General features: G+C 39.4%; 2 protein-coding genes across 2 annotated transcripts; one reads left to right on the top strand and one right to left on the bottom strand.

Annotated features, from left to right (window-relative positions):
• Window positions 1-473: 473 nt before the first annotated feature.
• Window positions 474-9,849, top strand: gnsa (glucosamine (N-acetyl)-6-sulfatase a). The gene is made up of 14 exons (XM_069725589.1): window positions 474-953; window positions 1,835-1,894; window positions 1,983-2,189; window positions 2,701-2,766; window positions 4,318-4,416; window positions 4,611-4,778; window positions 4,887-4,969; window positions 5,112-5,230; window positions 5,400-5,503; window positions 5,832-5,933; window positions 6,669-6,779; window positions 6,861-6,971; window positions 7,079-7,239; window positions 7,423-9,849. The coding sequence occupies exons 1-14, from the start codon at window positions 801-803 to the stop codon at window positions 7,496-7,498; spliced, it is 1,620 nt and encodes a 539-aa protein (XP_069581690.1). The 5' UTR covers window positions 474-800; the 3' UTR covers window positions 7,499-9,849.
• Window positions 9,850-10,155: 306 nt separating this feature from the next.
• LOC138637106 (adipocyte plasma membrane-associated protein) lies at window positions 10,156-18,315 on the bottom strand. Its single transcript, XM_069725586.1, has 9 exons — window positions 18,056-18,315; window positions 16,099-16,188; window positions 15,782-15,903; window positions 15,551-15,652; window positions 15,242-15,394; window positions 15,024-15,139; window positions 13,914-14,074; window positions 13,054-13,249; window positions 10,156-11,608 (listed from the first exon to the last, which is right to left on the bottom strand). Coding segments are annotated over exons 1-9 (1,143 nt in total). The 5' UTR covers window positions 18,058-18,315; the 3' UTR covers window positions 10,156-11,407.
• Between the last annotated feature and the right edge of the window lie 3,664 nt (window positions 18,316-21,979).

Here is a 21,979-nt window from a genome sequence, read left to right on the forward strand (position 1 = left end):
GAAAGAAAGAAAGAAAGAAAGAAGGAAGGAAGAAAGATTAGACAACAAATGAAAGAACAATGTAAAGACTGATATCTGTAAGGCCATGATTGTTTTATTATAGATTATATAATTATAATATAACATAATTATAAAATAATCATATTAGTACACAACAGTGATAACTTGTCATATTGTATAATGCTCTAGATAATCAGAATACAAGTTGTTGTTGTTGTTTTTAAATAGTCTACACAAAGTTAGCTCTTGATGTCCACAGTGCCCATGTTGAACTGAAATAATATGAATTTTCCATTTTATTTCTAAACTTATTATTTATTGTAACTACATGTTGTCATTGTGAAGCTTTTTTATTATTATTATTATTATTAAGTTAAATGACAAAAATAAAAAATGTGGGCAGCTCTTTGATATTTGAAAAAAAAAAAAAAAGTATGTTACTTTAACTATTTACGGCATTTATTTGATCATTTTATTATAAATCTGTTTTAGAAAATGCAAACAGGAAAATAAAGAAAAACAGTCTTAAACGAACCTTCAGGGACGTTAAAGCCTGAAATAACAGCTATTAAAACACATTAGTCATGTTTCGCCTCTCCCAAATCAGCTGACTCGGACTTCCGGAGCCGAGCAGCACGTGACCGTCACACACAGGGAAGTGTTGTCTGGGGCAGGAATAGGGCCGATCCTCCTCCGGAGAGCAACGGGGAACAATATTTCAACGCTGTCACAAGCTGAAAGGGAGAGACGGACGGTTTCTAGTTTGTGGTAGAACTATTATTATTGTTTTGTTGTTTAAAATGGGCTCCTTTCAGCCAACATTAGTGAGCTGTCTCCTCATCTGCGTCACCTTTTGGAGCAACCTGAGCAGCGGGGGATTCACGAAATCCGACCGGAGACCAAACATTGTTTTGATCCTCACCGACGACTTGGACATCTCCATCGGGGGTCTGGTCAGTAGGTTTTATTATTATTATTATTATTATTATTATTTACAGACTTTAATGCACGTCTGCTATTGTCTCACCTGGGAGTCGTGACGCTGTTTTTTTTAATTATTATTATTATTATTTTTTTGTGATCGATTGATGTTTATATTGCAGTCTGGTTAAGCTGACTGTTCACATTCCTGGTTGGACTCATCATTTCGGCATCTCACAGAGTCAGCAGCTTCTCCACTTGCTCCTGTCTGTCGACACCCTCCCTCCTTCGGGAAAAATCACTGTTTGTTTTCCTCCCAAAAAACAACAACAACAACAACAACACACGTTCAGAAGTCCATTCAGAAATCTGCCCATTTAAAGGCCTTAATGTATACGGAAGTAAACCCACCAGAAAAACCTGAAGAATCGATATTTGTGGCTGGTTAAATGCTGTTACGTCAACAATGTAGGACAAGAAGTGTCGTAATTACATTTGTACTGTTTAATTTTCTATGTTTAAACCTACTTCACCAAATTGACGTGGCAAAGCACATCATAAGACATTTATACATCTGTAACAGGGCAGCTACTACTACACATTCTGTGAATAATCGATTTATCATGTGGTCCATAAAAGATCGGAAAAAGTGGAAAAATTCCCCAAATATCTTCCACTATTTTCCAAAATATTGCTACTAGTCTTTTTTATTTTGTCTTCTCTATGCTGCTGTGACGAGTAAATTTTCCCCACTGTGGGATTAATGAAGTCAAATCTAATCTATACATGTTATTTATATAGTAGAGGCACAAAACACGAATTCTGTCTTTAAAACTTCATTGAACTGATCAGTGATTGGGTTCATTCTTAATGTCAGCTGCGTAATAAAACACAAGATTAAATTGTCTTTCAGAATCCGCTGAACAAGACCAGAAAACTGATCGGTGACGCGGGGATGTCGTTCACGAACGCCGTGAGTATCATCTTAATTATCTCGAGCGGTGCTTCGTCATTCTGCTGACGTCTTCCTTCCTCCACCCCCCTCCCCACCCCACCTTCAGTTTGTCGCCAGCCCGCTGTGCTGCCCGAGTCGAGCCAGCATCCTGACGGGCAAATACCCGCACAACCACCACGTCATCAACAACACCTTGGAAGGAAACTGCAGCAGCGTCGCCTGGCAGAAGAGCGAGGAGGCGCGCACCTTCCCCGCCCTGCTGAAGACCTACGCCGGCTACCAAACCTTCTTCGCCGGGAAATATCTCAACCAGGTGAAAGGAAGATTTCCTGCCATGAGATTTAATGTTGTCCAAATGTCAAAGTTTCACCTCCCCTTGTGATGAACAGATGGTCGAATGGGGAACCAGGACATCCTGTTTTGTCTGTTTGCGTGTTTAAAGGGTCACTTCATCTAAATTACTGGTTAAAAAAAACAAAAGAAAGCGTTTTCCTGCTTCTCACTTTCATTTTTTTTTTTTACCATTTTTGGACACAAATCTCCATATATGCATTATCATGCAGTCAATCCTTATCTCTAAAAATACTGTTTACAAAATAAATTTGAATGAACATAAAGTCATCCTTATAGCATTTTTACTTTACATTTTATTTTTTTGTTAATCCTAATTTGCATCTATTTATCTGCAAACCTGGACCGAAAGCTCATCTTTGTTTTTTAAGCTGGGCTCAATTTCTCTCCTGGGAATCAAAACTATTTCCCCTGATCATGTTTACTTCTGAATTAAATACGTTCCATAATATTTGTAATTGTGTGTCTTCCAGTACGGGCACTCGGAGGCCGGCGGCGTGGAGCACGTTCCTCCCGGCTGGAGCTACTGGGTCGGACTGGTAAGACCTTTAACCTTTCAGCCGCACGTTTACTCCTCCTGTCCGACATCGGGGGGGGGGGCGGTTTTTGAACCGAGCCTGTAGTCAACGAGACGATGTCCAAACCCAGTAGATGACTGGACTGTGAATGAAACGCAAGAGGACTTTTAATTTGAAACGGGGACTTTTATTTTGAAATAGATGCAGGCGGTCGCTGCATTTGGCCGAGCAATGGGGTCGTTTTATCACTGAAATCCAGCGTGGCTTTAAAAAAAAACAAAAACAAATCCATTTACAATACAAACATGTATCACCAACATTATGTTGACAATATTTGTCTTTTATTGGTTACAGTGGCTGGATACTGTTAACTTTTCTTCTTGTTATCGTCAGCCTGTTGGACAGTTTTGGTCTTTATCTGAAAATATGTCCGATTTTTCATGCGGTTTCAGACTTTTAGACCTCACTGTCTGTTTCATGCACAGATTTATGAAATATATATCTCACTAACTTCTTAAGTTAATTTTTTTGTAATAGTGCTTCTGAGATCCGGCTACCTTAAAAGTCCCTGGTCAGTTTCCATGGTGACCGGAGACTCCCTTGCTGAAGGAGCCGGACTGATAAATAAGCTACTATCAGATTTTCTTGAAGTTACACTGTGTCTCTTAACTGGTTTACAGAAGTCATTACACACAATGAAACCGTGTCCACTGGACAAACTCACATCTGAGCTGCGTCCTCGTGACCAGAAAGTTTATCGTGACAAAAGTTTCTGCTGTGAAGGACATAAATCCAGCTGCCATGATTTGAAGGAATGTCTCGGATCGTGTACGAGTTCATGTGACCGCGATGACTTTGAAATTGGCGACATTTGCAATCGTCTAACTGGCGTTCAGATGTTTGATCCAGATGTTTCACGCACGCACACACACACACACACACACTGAGGTGCAGGCGTGTTCCTGTCACAACTGTGAGTTTATAAACGCTCTGAATGTGTTTTTATTTTTACTTTCTATTATTTATTTTTTTTACACTAATTCCACCAGTCTGTGGACTTTTTGTAATTTGTTACTTGCTTTTTCAGGCAGGACTTGGACCAATGACAGAATTTTTTTTTCATCTAATTTAGTCAAAGACTAGAAATTAAAAAAACTACTATTAATACAGCAGGAGACAGAAATAAAAGCTTTTGTAAGAAAAATACCCAGAAAAGTTTCACACACCCTCCACTTACTTCTTGTCTGAGTCTGTTTGACACCAGACAAAATCCTGATCTTGATCCTGATCCTGAAGTGGAAACTAGAGGCCTGCAGTGCTCAAACTGATTTTTCAGTAACAAAGAAAATATCTCGTATCCAGAACTAAAACTTTTAAAATGACAAATATTTGCATCTTCGTAGATTTTGGATTTTTCACTGAGCAAGAGTTTGTTTTTTTTGTCTTTTACTTTAAGGAAAAACCACATCAGACTCAAACTATTATTCACAGCAGTGTACTTTCACACATCTTCAAACCTCCCTGAAGGAGATTTTTTTGCATTAATAAAAATGTGCTGTTTGTGTTTTCCAGGAGAAGAACTCTAAATATTACAACTACACTCTGTCTGTGAACGGGAAGGCTAAGAAACACGGAGCAGAGTACAGCAAAGACTACCTGACGGACGTCCTGGTGAGACATCGGATCAGAACATTTAATATTACTGCACATCAGCTTCGGTTTTCTTTCTATACGGTCTTCAATATGTGTTGTTGACATCCTTCCTTTCTTGATAAATCACATTACATTAAGTAATAATTAATTATGACAACAGTTCTTCATATAACCATCATTCATTCTGACTCTTTTTCTTTCTTTTTTTTCAGGCCAACATGTCTCTGGACTTCCTGCAGTATAAATCCAACTACCAGCCGTTCTTCATGATGGTGTCCACGCCGGCCCCCCACTCCCCCTGGACCGTAGCTCCTCAGTACCAGCAGCGCTTCAACGGCACCAAGGCTCCCAGGGACCCCAACTTCAACGTCCACGGCAAGGTGGAGCTTTTTAAAACATCCTCTCTGAAATTTTTTTGAACAAAAAAATCACTGTTATGAAAACATGTCAAAGACACAGAAAGTCAAATGACTGATTTCTCTCTTCAGGACAAACACTGGTTGATCCGACAGGCTAAAACTCCCATGACCAACTCCTCCGTTCAGTTCCTGGACGATGCCTTCAGGAAACGGTCGGTCACGTTTCCTCCTCATCTTCCTCCCCTTCACTGAAACAACTTGTCGTCATCATCCGTTAGTGAACACATTTCTCGCATATTAATTCACCTTCTCCTCTGTAAAAAAAATGCCGCCGTTGTTCCTCCCGGCCTGCAGGTGGCAGACTTTACTGTCGGTGGACGACCTGGTGGAGAAAATAGTCAAGAGGTTGGAGGTCTCAGGTGAACTGGACAACACCTACATCTTCTTCACGTCGGATAACGGCTATCACACAGGTGAGTAATATATTCAACATCCTAAAAAAAATATGTTTTTTTTAGGATTTTTTTTTTTTAGGATTTTTTTATGTTGAATAAAAAAAATGTTGTTTTTTTTTAGACTTAAAATAAGAGATGTAAAGGATTGTGAAGCCTCGATGAAAATACGCGTCTCCTTCTCCTTCAGGTCAGTTCTCGCTCCCGCTGGACAAACGGCAGCTCTACGAGTTTGACATCAAAGTTCCTCTCATGGTCCGAGGACCAAACATCAAACCCAACCAGACCAGCCAGGTACACACACACACACACACACACACACACACACACACACACACACACACACACACACACACACACACACACACACACGACCCTACTCTGTGAGCTTAAACTGTATCTTTAATTACAGCTGAGATAATGTCCTTCTGAAACTGACCATTTCTTATCTTATTTTTTTCATAACCGACCATCAGAATTGAAATCTGATTAACACTACAAGTTTTTTTTTAAGTTTGTTTTTTTAGGTTTGTTTTGTCTTGTTTTGTTTTTTTAAACTGTGTTGTCGTGGTGGCTCAGCTGCGTGTCAGCGTGTGTTAAACTGAACGCGTTCGGCCTCCAGATGCTGGTGGCGAACGTCGACCTCGGCCCGACCATCCTCGACATCGCCGGCTACAACGTCAACAAGACCCAAATGGACGGCATGTCCTTCCTGCCCGTCATGGTGAGATCACCAAGACCACGCGTTTCCTCCGGACACAAAGAGATGTGCTTCTTTTTTTTTTTTACTCTAATTCTTTAACATTAATGCATTTATTTCTTCACTATATTTTTCACTCTTACTTCACCTTTTAATCCCAAAAAACATTAAAAAAAAACTTTGCACGTGTAATTTAATTTAAATAGTTGTTCCAACAGATTTGTTGTTTTGAGACATAATAGGTCATGTTGTGATATTTATACTACTCATTGTTAAGGGATCTTGTTTGTTTTATTTCTACAGATTATCAAAGAAAAATGACCTTTTGGAGATTGTTTTAATTACAGGGTTCCTACTCAAAGTCAAATTCACAGATTTTATAATTCCATGATATTCCAGAATCTCCATGACCAGTGGGAACCCTGTAATTAATCTTCCAGATTTTTTTTTTTAAATCATTCTTTTGTTTTATTACAAATTTGTGTATTTTAGTTCTCGTTAAAATAATAAAGATGCCTTTCCACGTTATTAAATATGTGTTCACCTGAGTTTACAAAGATATTAAAGTTGTTGGTAGTCCATCAAAAGTTAAGATGTTTTACAAAATGTTAGGTAAGATTATTATAAAGAATTAAATCAGAGATTAAATCAGAGGAACATAAAGTTCAATATGGAAATTATTGTTGTCTGTGGGTGGTCGTTGTAAAAATAATGTGTGTGTGTGTGTGTGTGTGTGTGTGTGCGTACGCGTGTTACCAGGAGGGGAAGATGAACAGCAGCAGCTGGAGGACCGACATCCTGGTGGAGTACGAAGGCGAGGGGAGCAACGTGTCCGACCCGGCCTGCCCCCTGCTGGGACCGGGAGTGTCGGTACGCCTGGAGGGATTCATTAAAAAAATTTATCTCTGATGAAACAACGTCTGTGCAGCTGAAAAAACGTTTCTTCTTCAGGAGTGTTTCCCGGACTGTGTGTGCGAGGACTCGTACAACAACACGTACGCCTGCGTGCGCACCGTCGCCCCCTCTGCCAACCTGCAGTACTGCGAGTTCGACGACAACGAGGTGAAGTCGCCTCTCTGTGCCGCTTTCTTTGGCGCCATCTGGCGGTAGAATGAGGAACGACATTGCGGTAAACGCTTTTTGACTTTTAGTTTATGTTTGTCCCGCAGGTGTTTGTGGAAGTGTACAACGTGACAGCGGACCCGTACCAGCTGAGCAACATCGCAAAAACCATCGACCAGGAAGTCCTGGAGAAGATGAACCATCGGCTCATGATGCTGCAGTCCTGCTCCGGACAGTCGTGTCGGACGCCCGGCACGTACGATCCCAGGTCTGTTCGCCACTGGAAATTATAAATAGTACTAACAATAAATTCTTCAGCAACAAGACACGAGTTACCTGACAAAGTTGAAATGAAAAAGGTACATTCCTTCACTGAAGTGAAAGTTTCACCTGACCTTCCCGCTCGGTCTCTTAACACGCAGGCTTTTATTTACTGTGTTTGTCCCACCAGGTATCGATTTGACCCTCGACAGATGTTCAGCAGCCACAGCTGGCGGCTCAGCAGACTCAGACAGACGCTGAAGTAGGAGGAGCAGACGGAGGACGACTCGAGGACGGACGGACGGACGGAGGGAGGGATGTAAGGGAGGAAGAAGGACTGCGTTTGTGTTTTTGTATTCAGCCTCTGCTGCTGTTGTTGCCTTGTTGTCGAGCCTCCGGAGTCGGGCTCTCTTTTTGTGGACGGATGGAGAAGGGATCCGGGGTGGTGTCATATTTTTTTTTGGGGGGGGGGGGGGGGGTGAGAGTAAAAAATTTAATGCGAAAGAACAGGTGGGTTGCCATGGAGACGGGAGGCCTCTCCGGGTGCAAGGCTCGCGTTTAAAACTGGTGTGAAAGGAAGCCGGATTATTCGAGAGCGATTTACACGAGAAAGCCATTAATTCAAACCCTGTTTTTGTTTTTTCGTTTTGTTTTTTTGTTTCTTCTGAGCATCATTTTGAACTGAACGTCCGGTCGAACACGTTCATCTGCTCGTCTGAATATCTGGCGGCCGCTTCATTTTGGCGTTCTCAATTATACGGCGAAAGCTGGACATTTTATCGTTTGCAGCGGGACGCGGTTGAATACGAGCTGTAAACCGAAAACAAAGCGTCACGGCATCCCAACGCGTGACCGACAACAAACTGCCAACCATCCAGCCGTCAACTATTTGTTCAATCAATCAAATAATCACAAGTTCAAATACTTTTTAAACACTCCAAAAAATGAAAATAAACTAGTAAATTCGGTTTTGGAGGAAATTATGAGCAATTAATTGGCAGTTTTACCAAACAAATCCCAATTATTTATCAAAAATATGCAATTCATTAACTAATCAGGTAAATGTGGACACCTAAATGGATGATTAGCAAACAATGAACCAAATTAATTGTGAAAAAATACATTATTATAAGCATCTAATGTCCATTTGTCTGTAATTTTAACAGCTTGCGTGGTGATTGGTGAGGACCAATCGAATACAGCAGAAAAATATCTTTCGTCTGACAGTAAAGGTCGTGATGTCACTACAGCGATTAATCGATTAGTTGATCATTAATTAAAACACCAACCATTTCATAGTCGATTAACCTTTTTTTTTTTTTATGAAATAGTAAAATTCTCAGATTCATGCGTCTTAAATGTGAATATTTTCTTTGACTCTGGGAAACACTGGTCGACATTTCTTTCTCCACGTTCACACATTTTAAAGACCGAACAGCTGATCGATGTCCAGATGTCTCTGCTCTAAAGCTGATGACGTACTAAACTGTGCAGTCCGGTAATGTGATGACACCTTCGGTCCGAGATGGCGACGATAACGTCGCGTCTGTAGCGTTTTCACCGAGCCGAATCTGAACTCCGACGCAGACGGAGAACGGCCTGATGGGAAACAGGAAGCAAGACGTTTTACAAAGACGGGCGCCAAACGAAGTCCTCTTTCCATCATCGGCGTTCAGATCAGCTCAGTTTGACATCGTTTCTCAATTCTGGTTCTGGTTTATGGGTTCGATGTGACAATTTTAAAAGCCAAAAATCAAATATCTAATTTGATTAGTAAGCACCGTAATAAACCTGATAATTATTTTCGATAAACTTTAAGGGAACTGAAGTTTTAACTTTGGATCACATTTATGCCATTAAACTACGTTTAAACAAAAAAAATGAACAACAATAATTTCCTTTTGTGGCCGTAGTTTGATATTTCCGTCACAGTTGAAACATAAATCTTCATTCTGGTGAAGTTTTAGACATTTAAAGGCTGATTATTGATATATTTTACATTAAAGGAATGCTACAACGTTTTTTGAGAAATTAACACGATTTCTTTTCTTGCCAAGAAGAGGAGATAAATATCACTTAAACACTGTTTACCGATATTCAGATTTGTGTGAACAGATTTAAATCCCTGCAGGTTATTTGGAGATTTTTGAGTTTTAAATGCAGTACGCGAAGTTTCTCTTTCGAGTTTCGTCCGCTCGACATTTCGTTGTGTGTTTATTTAGATGTGAGCAGACAAACTGTCTCCTGTGAATCAACTACAGCTACCGTTCTTCTTCTTCTTCTTCTTCTTCTTCTTCTCGGGTAACGATTCGTTCACGCAGCTCTTTCTTCCTCCGTGTTCGACCCGTTCGGAGTCACAACTGGACTGAATTAAAACAAAACGCGGAGATGAGAAAATCCCACTGAGACCACCGGACTGAATAAACCACACCGTGTGATTACTTTTCCTCGTAGAAAAAAAACAAAAATCACTTTTGTTTCAACTCACTGATGCACTTTCCGATCGGTCAGAACTCTACTGTTGTTTTGGCACGCTTTTATTTTTCAGAATAGTTTTTTGATGATGTATTTTTGGCTTGTGTGTTTTTTGTCCAAATAAAGAGATTCTCGAGATCACGGCGCCGACTTCACCTCTGATTTTGTACTTAGAAATAACATTTTAAGATTTATTTGTGTTGGATTTTTTTTTTTTTGGCAGATTCAACAACAACAAAAATCAGAAGTCCTTTAAATCACAAATCCTTCATCTAAGATCGTACCTGTCGGGAAAAAGCTTGTTGTGGTTAAATAAACAGTCTTTTTATTTATTTTTTTACTTACCTGTTGTCAGATTTACTCACCAGAAGGAATCCACGAGGCGTCGGCTCTTAAAAAAACAAACAAAAACTAGAAATGCTTTTGCAACAAGAGCTGAAACCAATAATCGTTTTCTCGGTTATTTAATAATATTTTTGGTCCGTTAAATGTTAGAAAATAGTGATTAAAAAACTAACAATTTCCAGAGGTCAGAGTAATATCCAGCAAGCATAATGAAACATCTTTATTCACAAGTCTAACTTTGCATTGAACTTTACATTCCCAGTTGTCAGAAAATCTAAATTTAAATCTCCAGTCTTAATGTGAGATTTTGTCAGTAGGCTTAAAAAAAATTAAATAAAAAATCTGCATCATTTTAAGCATATTTAGAATATTTTCACTGCTTTACTTTGCTATCAGACAGAGTTTTCCGACATTATAACGTTTTCTTCAAAGCCGCCAGACTCCATTGACAAAATCAGGAATTTAACCTCGTTGCACACGGGAGTTGCTGATCGATAAGTTGCTTTGTTTTTATCGCTGCGGTGTTTTAGCAGGCTAAAACACAAATAATATGACAATCTTAGTCAGAAAAGGGCCATTTTACAGCAAAGTAAATCCATGAAAATATTCAAAATGTAGCGTACACTTTCACTGATGTTGAATTTTTTTTGTTTTTTAGTTTGTTTGTTTTTTAAACTTTTTTTTACCGACTCAGTCCAGAGCAGTTCATAGCTACGTTTCCGCTACAGCTGCATGCTTCTCCTCCTCCATCCAAACCTCCATCTACTGCAGGTAAATACATCAACTACGGATCAGTACCTCAATCTAACCTCGCTTAACAAAATGTAAACTATCCTTTTATGAGACCGTCAGGGCCGGTTGGAAAGACAGCAGGTTCAGTTTGTTCTCCTGCTGCTCGTCAGCAGACTCCTTCACCCGAAGTTTCTTAATCCGAGCTCGGCGCTTTCCTTCTGATAAAAAGAGACTTCGTTGTTCTGGAGTCTCGTGTAAAAGTCTTAAAAAGGTCTGAATCATCTTTATTTCTATGATTAAACGACACCGTATCTCAGGGATAAAATCTAGTTTCTTCTTGACTTTTTCAGGACTCTTCATGTCTTTTGTGTTAAAGAAATAAATTTAAAAAAAAAAAAAAAAAAAAAAATCACCATTAATTACTACTAAGGGGCAGATGGAGAAGATTTCTCTGTTCCCACAGGAAGTTTATCAAACAGAGGCCACTAACACTCGGCGGTTTCCAGGAGGAGCCATCGACCCAACTGAAACCCAAAAACGTTGAACAGCCGTGTGTCGCTTCGGGTTTGAAAAAACACTCCAGAAATAAAAAAAAATAAAAAAAGACGAGTGAGCCTCCTCCATCAGCTCTCCAGGACGGGCAGGAACGGCAGGTCGGTGCTGCCCAGGTACGTCCTCCCTCGGTGCTGGAAGACGTCGCTGATGGCCCACGTCAGGCGGCCGTCCGGGTCGTGAAGCGTTCCCACGATCTGGCCGTCCGGCCCGAGCTCCAAGACGAGAGCGTAGCGCGGCAGCATGACGTCGTACCAGCTGAGAGGAACCACCTGCAAGCACAAAGACGTCAGGTGACGTACGTACACGTATAACCTAAATATCAGCTCGTCAGCGTATCTTTAAGTTATTCACGGGAAGAAAAAAAACGCCTTACATTTCAATTTTAATCATTTATTTTCGAACAAAAATCCAATGAACACTCATTTTTCCCAAAAGCAAAATTCAAGTACAGAAAGTACTTGGAACCAGTCTGAATATTAGATCGATCACTTCTTTTATTATTATTAAAATGATAAATTTTAAGCTCCTTTAAGATTACAGCTAAATTGAGATTTATTAACTAAAGAACAACGCCACACAGGAAGGTTCAGGCTGCTTCCTAAATATGAGAGTTTTCTGCTTTTCTTTGTCTGAAAGTATCTGAAGTAAATCTGTTATCTTCAGGTTTTGGACTGTTAGCTGACAAAATAAGCAATCAGACATCTTTAGGGTCCTTCATGACTCTTTATAGATGAAACCATTAATCATTAAATCAACAAAAGCATCACCGGATTAGTAATTGTTAGTTGGAGCCCTAATATTTACTGTATAATAGAAATTTCAGGTATTTTATGATGCAAAAGTTAAAAAAAATAAAAATAAAAATGGATAAAAATACTTGAAAGCAGGACTTTTACTTGCAGAGGAGTATTTTTACTGTGTGGTATTTGTACTTTTACTTCAGGGAAGGATCTGAAAACTTCTTCCACATGTTTGGAGTTTGTTTACATCAGAAACAGATGAAAATATTTCTGGACCTGCACTTGAAGAAATTCTGTGTGACAGAGCAGACCATTCAAGTGAAAGAGAGAGTGTGTGTGTGTGTGTGTGTGTGTGTGTGTGTGTGTGTGTGTGTGTGTGTGTGTGTGTGTGTGTGTGTGTGTGTGTGTGTGTGTGTGTGTGTGTGTGTGTGTGTGTGTGTGTGTGTGTGTGTGTGTGTGTGCCTGCGTAAGAGGGTCCTGCCCCATGTCCTGTCAGATTTCACACCATCTGGTCTCAGAGCCGTCGGGAACAAAGCTTCGTCTCCACTGACCGACTCCATATAAATAACAGCGAGCAAATGCATCATGGGAAAAAAAAAAAAAAAAAAAGGACAAAGCTGGACTGCTCCTCTGCGGGATATCTAAATGTTTTGGTTCTCGTTTTCTTTTGTTGCCATTTGTTCAAAAAAGTCATTCATAGTTCAGAAAATAATGAACTAATTTCAAATTTCCACCTCGATATTTACAGTGTTTTCACCTGTTTGCTAAGAAACAGCAGCTCCAGCTACTTGTTCTGTAGATCAGAGCCTTTTATGAAGCTTATTTATTCAACTGAAACCATCCGAAGTACTTTTTGTTAGTTTGTATTAGTTTAAGCTGCAGCATTAAAAAAAAAAAAGGCCAGTAATCGTCCATCTGATCCGATCCATCAAATATTTAATAAAAGAACACGAGCGAGGTGGAAAGACACCGACCTTGGCCAGGAAGCGTTTGAGCGCCGGGTACGGAGCGATCGCGTCCAGGAAGGGAGGCACGAGCTTCCGAAAGCGAGGCGTTGTTATGCCAACCAAGAACGTCCCGCGATCGCCGAGGCGGATGTTGTCGGGGTAACCGATCATGTTGTCCAGGGTGACCTCCTTGGTGCCGGCCTTCGGGCCCTTCAGCCAAAATCTGGGAGAAGACAGACAGTCAAGTAATTATGCTCTCTGTGTGTGTGTGTGTGTACTTGTATTACCCATGAAGTGGGGACATTAACGTGTTTACAGTCAACGTGGGGACTCGACTTCTTTTGGGGACAAAATCAACGTAATTATCAAACTTAAAAAGGTGAAGACCTGATTTAAGTTTAAATTAACTTAAATGTCCTCAGAAGTGATTAAATAAAACCGTGTGTGTGTTTTGAGGCCAAAAATCAAAGTAAATGATCAAAATCCAAGTGTGAAGACTCGATTTAAGTTTAAGAGTGTAATCCAAAAAACATCCAAAAAACATGCACCTCAGGTCAGGTTACCTGGCGCCGCGCTAGTGGCAGCCTGCTGCAGCAGCTCCCCCCTGAGAGCCCCCCTGCTGTAGTGAAGACATTTCCCCTCAGGGATTAATAAAGTGAAATAAAAAATAAAAAAAATAAATTAAAAAAAATGTCCTCAGAAGTGATTAAATAAAAGTGTATCCATGTTTTTCTGCACTTATGAGGACCAAAAAAAAAAAAATATATATATATTTATGAGGACAATTACGTTGTGAGGCTGGAGAACGCATTATGTCAACGATAGTCCTCAGAAAGACAGAGAGAGAGTGTGTGTGTGTGTGTGTGTGCGTGTGTGTGTGTGTGTACCTCAGTATGCGTCCGATGCTGGTCTCGGCCAGCAGCAGGAAGTCCTCGTCGGGCGACAGGACGATGCCGTTGGGCATGTAGAGCGAGTCCAGCAGCACCGACACGCTTCCTGTCCGAGGGTCGTAGGAGAGGAGACGGCCGAGGCTGTTCAGCTCGATCACCTGAAACATCCAACGGATCGATCAGCCTCGTTTGCGCAACTTCCTGTTCAGCGAAGCGCCGCACAGATTTGATCAGTCGTTGAGCTCCTCGTAGTTTAGTCAGCGTCAGCGTTCAACGCGCATTTGTGTCTTTGTTTTTTTTTAGACTCCCCTGAAGTGGCTCGATTCGTGAGTGTAATTTTTTTTTTTTCAACTGGGAACCAATGAGACGTCGGCGTCCTTTTTCAGCCAATCACATGACTGTGGATTTGAGTGATTTTTGGCAAATTTATTTTGATACGACAATAAATATTTTCGGGTTCATCGAAAACAATTATTTTTGTGAAGCGAGTCATTTATAAATGAATGCAGAAATATATTTTTGAATCTGTCTGTGTGCTTTCATTGATTTTTTTTTTTACACTGATGTGACTCCATATAAATCCTCCAAACACTGAAAACCACTCAAAGTTTCATATTTTACCGACTTCCTGCTCATTTTTTCCGGAGCGTCGGCTTCACATGTCAGCAGGCGTTTGTTTACATGCGTCAACCAGGAATTTAAGATTTCATATTTAAAAATCAGTTCTGCTAAAAATCTGCGTGCGATTAATGAGACTTTCGAGATGCATCTTTGAGACTCGGCAGCACTGAATGGACTCTCTCTGTTTTTGGCAGACCGGTTCTGTTTTTCGGTGGACGGGTGAGAAGAACCAGGCTGAGTGTCCTCCCGTGTGTGTTTTGGAGGCCGGTGGTTGCCAAGCAACTGAATAAAATAAAAAAAAACAACTCAATGAAACCTGCTTGTATCAGCTTTCCTCTGCAGGATTATGTGTGAAAAGACCAAACAGCTGCTATTTAACTTCCCATCAACCTTCGTTTCCACTCTTTCAGACGCTTCCTGGTGTTTTTTTTTTGTTAGTTTTTTTCACAGCTGATTAACAATCCGCTCGCGTGTCTTTTCTTTCACCTCCAGTTTGACGTGTCTTCGTCCCCACCGACTGGACGAGTCGGTGAAATAAATGATCCCGGTTCGTGAGGAGATCTCCAGGCCGTTCAGGAAGGCGAAGGGAACGCCGTCGGCGCCTGACGGGACCAAAGGAAAAAAAAAAAAAAAAGGAGTCGTTAGATATTAGCAAATTAGATGAAACTTTTCGGCTTTGTCCACCACAACAAGCACACTGTTACCCTCCGAGTTCGCCAGCAGCAAAGTCTTCTCTCCGGTTTCGGGGTCGACGCTGTGCAGCCCGAGGTACGAGTCGGCGACGATCAGCTGACCGGCGCGGTCCAGACGAACGCCGTGAGGACGACCGCACACGGGCTCGTAGTCCGTGCTGCTGCCTGCGCACACACACACACACACACACACACACACACACACACACACACACACACACACACACACACACAAGAGCATTTTATAAGCTTTTTGTTTTAGCTCAAAGACGCTGATCTGCGAACAGAAGAAGAAGAAACAGACGAATTAAAAATACGAACCACATTCAGGGAGATTCTGTCCCATCTGTGTGATGAAGGTGAGGCTGTCGTCAGGACCGATCCTCCACAGCTTCCCGTCCACGGTCCCCGTGTACACATTACCTGAAACACACACACACACACACACACACACATATAGTTTTATTCATTATTATTATTATTATAAATTACAGATTTATTACTAATGTGCAGAAAACAATATCACATATCAATATAACAATGTCCACTCACTGTCCTCATCAGCAGTGAAGGATTCTGGTCCGCGTAGTTTCCCGGCGAACAGCCGGCGGCCCCCCTGCAGACGGGTGTTGACGGCCAGCGGCCCCTCGAGGGCCGGTGGAGGCCCCTTCAGCCTGAGGACACAGGGAACAGTTACACAGAGGTACATTTATCTATATATCTTATCTATTATTCCCTTTTGGTGAACATGAATTTTAAATTATTTATCATGTTTTTACAGTCTGTGACTGATAAACGGTGTAAATTTGGACATTTTTCAGTTGTTTGGTGGTAGAAAAAAAATAAAATAAAAACCTGTCTCCACTTACACATGCGGTTTGGGGTCGATGGGAGACGGCAGCAGGTAAACTCCAACGGTCGCAGCCAGCAGCGCCACAAGCAGCGATCTCCTCCCCAACCTGAGCGGAGAGGAAACACAACTCTGGAAACTTCACACACACGAAGACACAGTGAAGAACCTCTCTGTTGACCTCAGAGCGGGTTATATATTAAAAAAAAAAAAAAAAGTAATACATGTAATATAAATTCAAGACTCCTTTAAATAAATAAACTGAAATCCTTAACTTTGCATTGGTGGATGCAGCAGGGTTTTTTTTTTTTCCACAACAAAACTGTGAAGGCAGAATTTATTTGCAATCCAAATAATATTATTCTCAGTTCATTTTTTTTTTTTTTTTTTTACTCACCAACTTCATTTTTGATTGCGGTGCGATAATATTTGCATAATAAAGACACAAAGACCTGCAGTTGAAAAGGCAGCAGTGTGTCGTGTCAAACTTTGACTTTGCATAATGTGTTTGAGCAGGAACAGACTGTGAACAAAGCTGCTTCCATTTCCTTTAAATGTAGAAAAGGAAAAACTCTAGACACCGATTCTTCCTGTCTGAAGTTTAAAATAAATGTGACGTCCAAATCAGCCAGAAGTTCCGGCATGACATTTAGTCGCTTTGCATTAAGGAGAGATCCCGGAGGCTGAGGGAGGAAGTTGCGCAACCAAAATCCATTCATTTAGAGTTGTTTATGCTTTACGGAGATTTTAATGAAGCTAAATAGTGGTTCCACCAATCAAAACTAACTTTACAGCCGTGCATCGTTAAATTGAAAAGACATTAAATGTCTATTACGTAACTTGTTTACTTTGTGTTTCTTGTTCAGAGTTGCAAAAGAGCGTTTATCAGCTCCGTTTTAGTGGAGTAATGACACATCTGGTGTCTCGGAGTTGAAGAAGGACATGTGCTGCCTGCTGGTGATAAGAGTTGGAGAACATAAGCAGTAAAAATAAATATGAACTGATATTAATGATTCCCCAGTGGGGAAGCACATAATAATGAGTAGTTTATCAGCTGAACAAGGCGACCACCGTGAAACCAAGGCAAGCTGACAAAGCAGCTGATCAATTCATATTTAATTTATTTGATTTACAGACTTATATATATATATATATAAAACACTCTTTCCACAAAAATATTTTTCAATGCACCCAAAAATATCTAATGTTATATATAAATCTCCTAAAACGGCTTCAATTAATACTTAAATACCACTTTACATTTGTGAATGTTTTGGTTTACATTCATTGATGTTGACACTGATTTCACTCCATAGGTGATTGGTATCTTTTAATATTTAAAACAAAACTTAATTTATTATATAAATGGATGTTTTTCTTCAACATTTTTGTACAATAATAAGTATTTTTGGGGTAATATCTCTTTGTGTGCGTTCATTGATAGCGACAGTAATCTGACTCCATACACACCTGGCACCTTGCAAAAAAAAACCAACAACCTCTATTCAAATATCCACACGCTTTATTCTCTCTTTGAGCCCGCATTTATTCTAATCTATAACGTATATATATTTTACAGAGTCTTAGATAATGAAGGTTTGGATGTGAGGTAACATTTCACCTTTAACCAGTTTCTTAACGACCCTTCAGCTGTGTGTTCACAGGAGCAACAGCTGGATCATTAAACGCTATAAAAATAAAAATAACTGCTTAAATATGAATATTATTAAAGCCGAAAACTAGTTTGACTCATTGAGGCTCCGAAAAAGAGTTTTGAATTGTTTTCCCGACCTCTCCTGCTTTCACGATAAACCAAGTGGTTTTAAACCGGCAGATTTGTTGACGCAGTTTGGCGACGCATGGGGAGCTCCCACACTCTGGGCTGCTGCGCGCGTTTAAAAACCACCAAGGAAGAAGTGAAAGTTTTTTTTTTTTTTTTTGCTGTGACCTGAAATGAAATAAAGCGTCAAACTTACATGGTTCAGTTGCGAGAGCGCGTCTCTTCCTCCTGCTGGATCAAATAGCTCGAGTTCAAATGGGTGTCAGCGCGAGCAGAAGCGCGCCCGTCAAGAGAAACAGAGTCGAAAAGTACATCCGGTGTGGACCTTCAGAATAAAAGCTGTGCTGAGGGCAAGGTCTGCACTTTAGTAAGATTTTGAGATAACGACAATAACTTAACATTTTGGACCTAATGTCTTCCTTATAGCCTAATAATGATTCATAATTAACATAAATATGTCAACAAAAAAGGCAAATAATATTAAGAATTTTATCACTATAAATCTATTATAGTCTGTACATCCAATCAATAAATTCTTATTTAAAAGGAAGTTGTAAATATTTATTTTATTCTTTTTTTTGTTCGTTTATTAATGTTATTATTAAATCATTTATTCCCTGTAACTAAGATTTGTTTCTACTTTTATTTTTTAAAGCTGCTAATTTGTTGGATTTTCCTTTGTGTCTTTTACTTACATGGTAAGAGTTAAAGCTCTTGAGGTAAATGCATCTTATTATTATCTAACGGTCACAAAAACCTGTTGGTCAAAACTTCTTCCACAAACATGGGACAGTGTCACGATTATGATTAAGCCTTTTACTTTGAAAGCGTTGTTGGCTTCCGGCATGGATTTGTTTTAGGCTCACTCCTGCAGCTTTACGGATGGTAAAGTTGAGTGTTTGGCTTGTGAGACAGCAGGAAAAGGAGGGGGACTCCCACTTCTCTGTCAGGTTATTCGAGTTGGGGTCAAACAGAGGACACGAGGAGGAGGAGGAGGAGGAGGAGGAGGAGGAGGAGCTGCATCCGCTCCAAACCTGCAGTTCAGCCAAAACACTGACACATGAAGCTGAACAGCAAAAACACAACAAAGACCTGACAGGTATACAAAAATAAAAATAAAAAATAGTAAAGATAAGGGGGCTCTACAGCTTAAACCACTTCAAAAAAAAATTCCAAGGCTTCGAAGTGTTTTAAAGCTTTAACAGCGAAAACTGACAGTTTAAGATGGAAATTCAGTCAAATAAATCTTAATATAGTTTATTTTGTTTGATTATTTCATGTTTTGATCAATTTGTGAAAAAAAAAAGCTTCCCGATTGTGTCTTGAAACACCAGTTTGTTTAACAAAAGTTTAAAACTCAAATACGTTGAGTTTACGATGACGTAAAACAAAAATAAAACATCAAATATTCAAAAATATGAGCCGGTGAAGTTTTGGGCATTTCGGAGCTTATTATGGTCTGCGATGAAAAACGAAACACGCAACGCTGGGTTTTTGTTTCAATGTCACCTTTTAATAGATGAAGGCCGCCCTGCGTGAGGAAAGGCCACGTTTGGTAACGATTCAACGAGAAATCCAAGAGATACCTACAAAAATAAACCTGCCTCCGGTAACCGTTCAGTCTTTAGTCTCTCTTCCACGTTTGTTTTCTGTCTGTCAAACTTTAGAAAAGGCACAGCTGTGGGGGTGGGTGGAGGGGGAGGGTGGAGGGGAGGAGACCGGGGGTGTGGGTGGTGTTAGCGATATTTATCCTTAAATTTCACGCTGCAGCTCGGGTCGGGTTCTTTCAGCCTCGAGTGTAAAACGACAGTCGACCTTTTGTTTTTCAGCTCACGTGCTTAAAAAGGAAGTCGTCGTCGTCGTCATGTGAGATAAACAACAACAACAACAACAACAAAACAGCATCATTGGAAAATAACATCAGTCGGTGGCGGAAGAGCGACACGCGGATCTTTTGGCATTTAAGATGGATTTTCAAAATAATTTTTTTGTTTGTTTTTTTAAAGTGCATTTTTTTTTTTTAGCACTTTCAATAGTTTTAACTGCCGATGAAGATCGTGTGAATCGACTGAAAGCTCCAGAAACTTTTTCGGCAGTTTTTTTTTTCTCAAACTGCAGTTTACAAGGTCAGAAAAGTAGTTTTTGTTTTTCTTAAACCACAACAAAGTAAATAAATGCTTTTATGGTATAATTCAAACTGTCATTTTGACACCATTTAATGCTAAAATGTATAATTTAAATTCAGCAACCAGGGGGCTCAAAAATTAAATCAGGCCGATCTTGTTACTAAGATGAAACTAAATATGTAAAAGTACATCAAAACTGTATTTTATTTGTGTTCAGCAAATTTGACCCCCCCCCCCAAAAAAAAAATGAAAAATTGCATCATCCAATGACTGAAAGCTGCAGAATATGTCTTGGAGGACTTAAAAAAAAAAAAAAAAAAAGGAAATATTCAGATTTGAGATGCATAAAATACAAATTTAAGATTTTGGTTAAGAAAGTTTGGTAAATCACTCCAGATAGTTTCTCCGTCAGTTGGCTGATTTCCTTAAAATCAGACAACAAAATTCAGCAAAACAGAATAATAAATCATATTATGGGAAGTGTTAAAGTTACACAGTTCAGCTAGTTTCACGAAAAATAAGTTTAAATGGTGTAAAATGACCGTTATCGGACGCTAGTGAAGATTGAACAGCATTAAAACAAATCTCTGATTACACGTCAGCTCTTCATACATCATCACTTCTTGCCCAAAACCTTTCTCTTAATAGATAAATCGAACAACGAGCCTGATTTACAATCACGAGCAGATCCAACAGCGTTTAAAAAAAAAAAAAAACATAGTTTGTTTTCATCTCGTCACCAAAAACCATTTTTCTAAATGTTGATTTCATATACAACAACGCATGCTTTAACGTTGAACAGCCGAGCATGTATCCGAAACAATCAAACGTTTCACAAAATTCTACGGAAGCCCGCTGAGACCAAAAAAAAAAAAAAAAAAAAAAAAAAAATTATTAAAAAAATAAAATGACCTTAACTTCTGTCACACTGTATTTCCATTTGTTAAAACAGAAAAACAACATAATTATGAGCGGACCTTAACGAATAAGATTATAGAGTATTAGATGTTAAAGTACAGAGATTGATGGCGGCGCAGATCAAAGAGGAGAAAAAGAACAATTTAAAACCCGTCTTCCCTGAATTTAAAAGTTAAAGTGCCCAAAATAAAATTTTATAATATTAGTCTGGTATGATGAGTTTTAACAGCTACAGTTGTTTATAAGATACACAAAACAACAACAACAACAACAACATGGCTTTATGATTCATTAACTGTTTCCATGCAGACTTCCGTATCACGTTCAATTATAATATAATGTATGGAAGCAACAAAGGGGCAATATTATTTGAATAAGTGACTTTAAAAGCAAGTGGATATATATATATATATATGTATATATATATATTTTAAAAACTCAGTAGTTAATCTCATGTTAATTACAATTTGAGCAACTTATTTTGTTTTTTTTAATCCCCAAAAAAATATTTGAACAACTGAACAGAAAATTCAGTTTTCTGAATTTGTAAACTCTTAAATAAAAAAACTGTAAATTGCCAACTGGAATTCAAACACGAATTCAGATAGACGGACCTGAGGTTTAAATATTTTATGCTATAAATCCATTTCAATTTCAACCTTTAGTACTTTTACGATTGCATTTCCAGAAAGTTTGACAACTTGTGAGAGATAGATTTGAACCAAAACAATGAAAAAATAAAAGAAGAAAAGGCCATGACATCATTTGTAAGTCTCTAATATGGATTATACTCCAAAACCACAGAATACTACATTTCCCATGATGCAACACCACTAAAACGCTCTCTTCTTCCAATGTCCAGAGTTTCTGAAACGACCAGGAGATCAGAGCATCCCATAAATGTCATAGTTTGGTATTCAGCGCTTTGTGAGATTCAAACTCTGCAGGTCTTTTGTTGCTTCCATATAAATTAACCCAGTGTTCGATAGTAGAATATAAACCAGGGTTAAAACCCCTTTAAATAAATCTCTAAACTACAGAATAAACTGTATGTTTTTTTTCCCTCCAGTGGGAGA

The sequence above is a fragment of the Brachyistius frenatus genome, unplaced genomic scaffold (genome assembly GCF_029030835.1).
Source record: "Brachyistius frenatus isolate BFR_SWC_R1_liver_20210118 unplaced genomic scaffold, ASM2903083v1 Contig_431, whole genome shotgun sequence".
NCBI classification, from domain to species: Eukaryota; Metazoa; Chordata; class Actinopteri; family Embiotocidae; genus Brachyistius; species Brachyistius frenatus.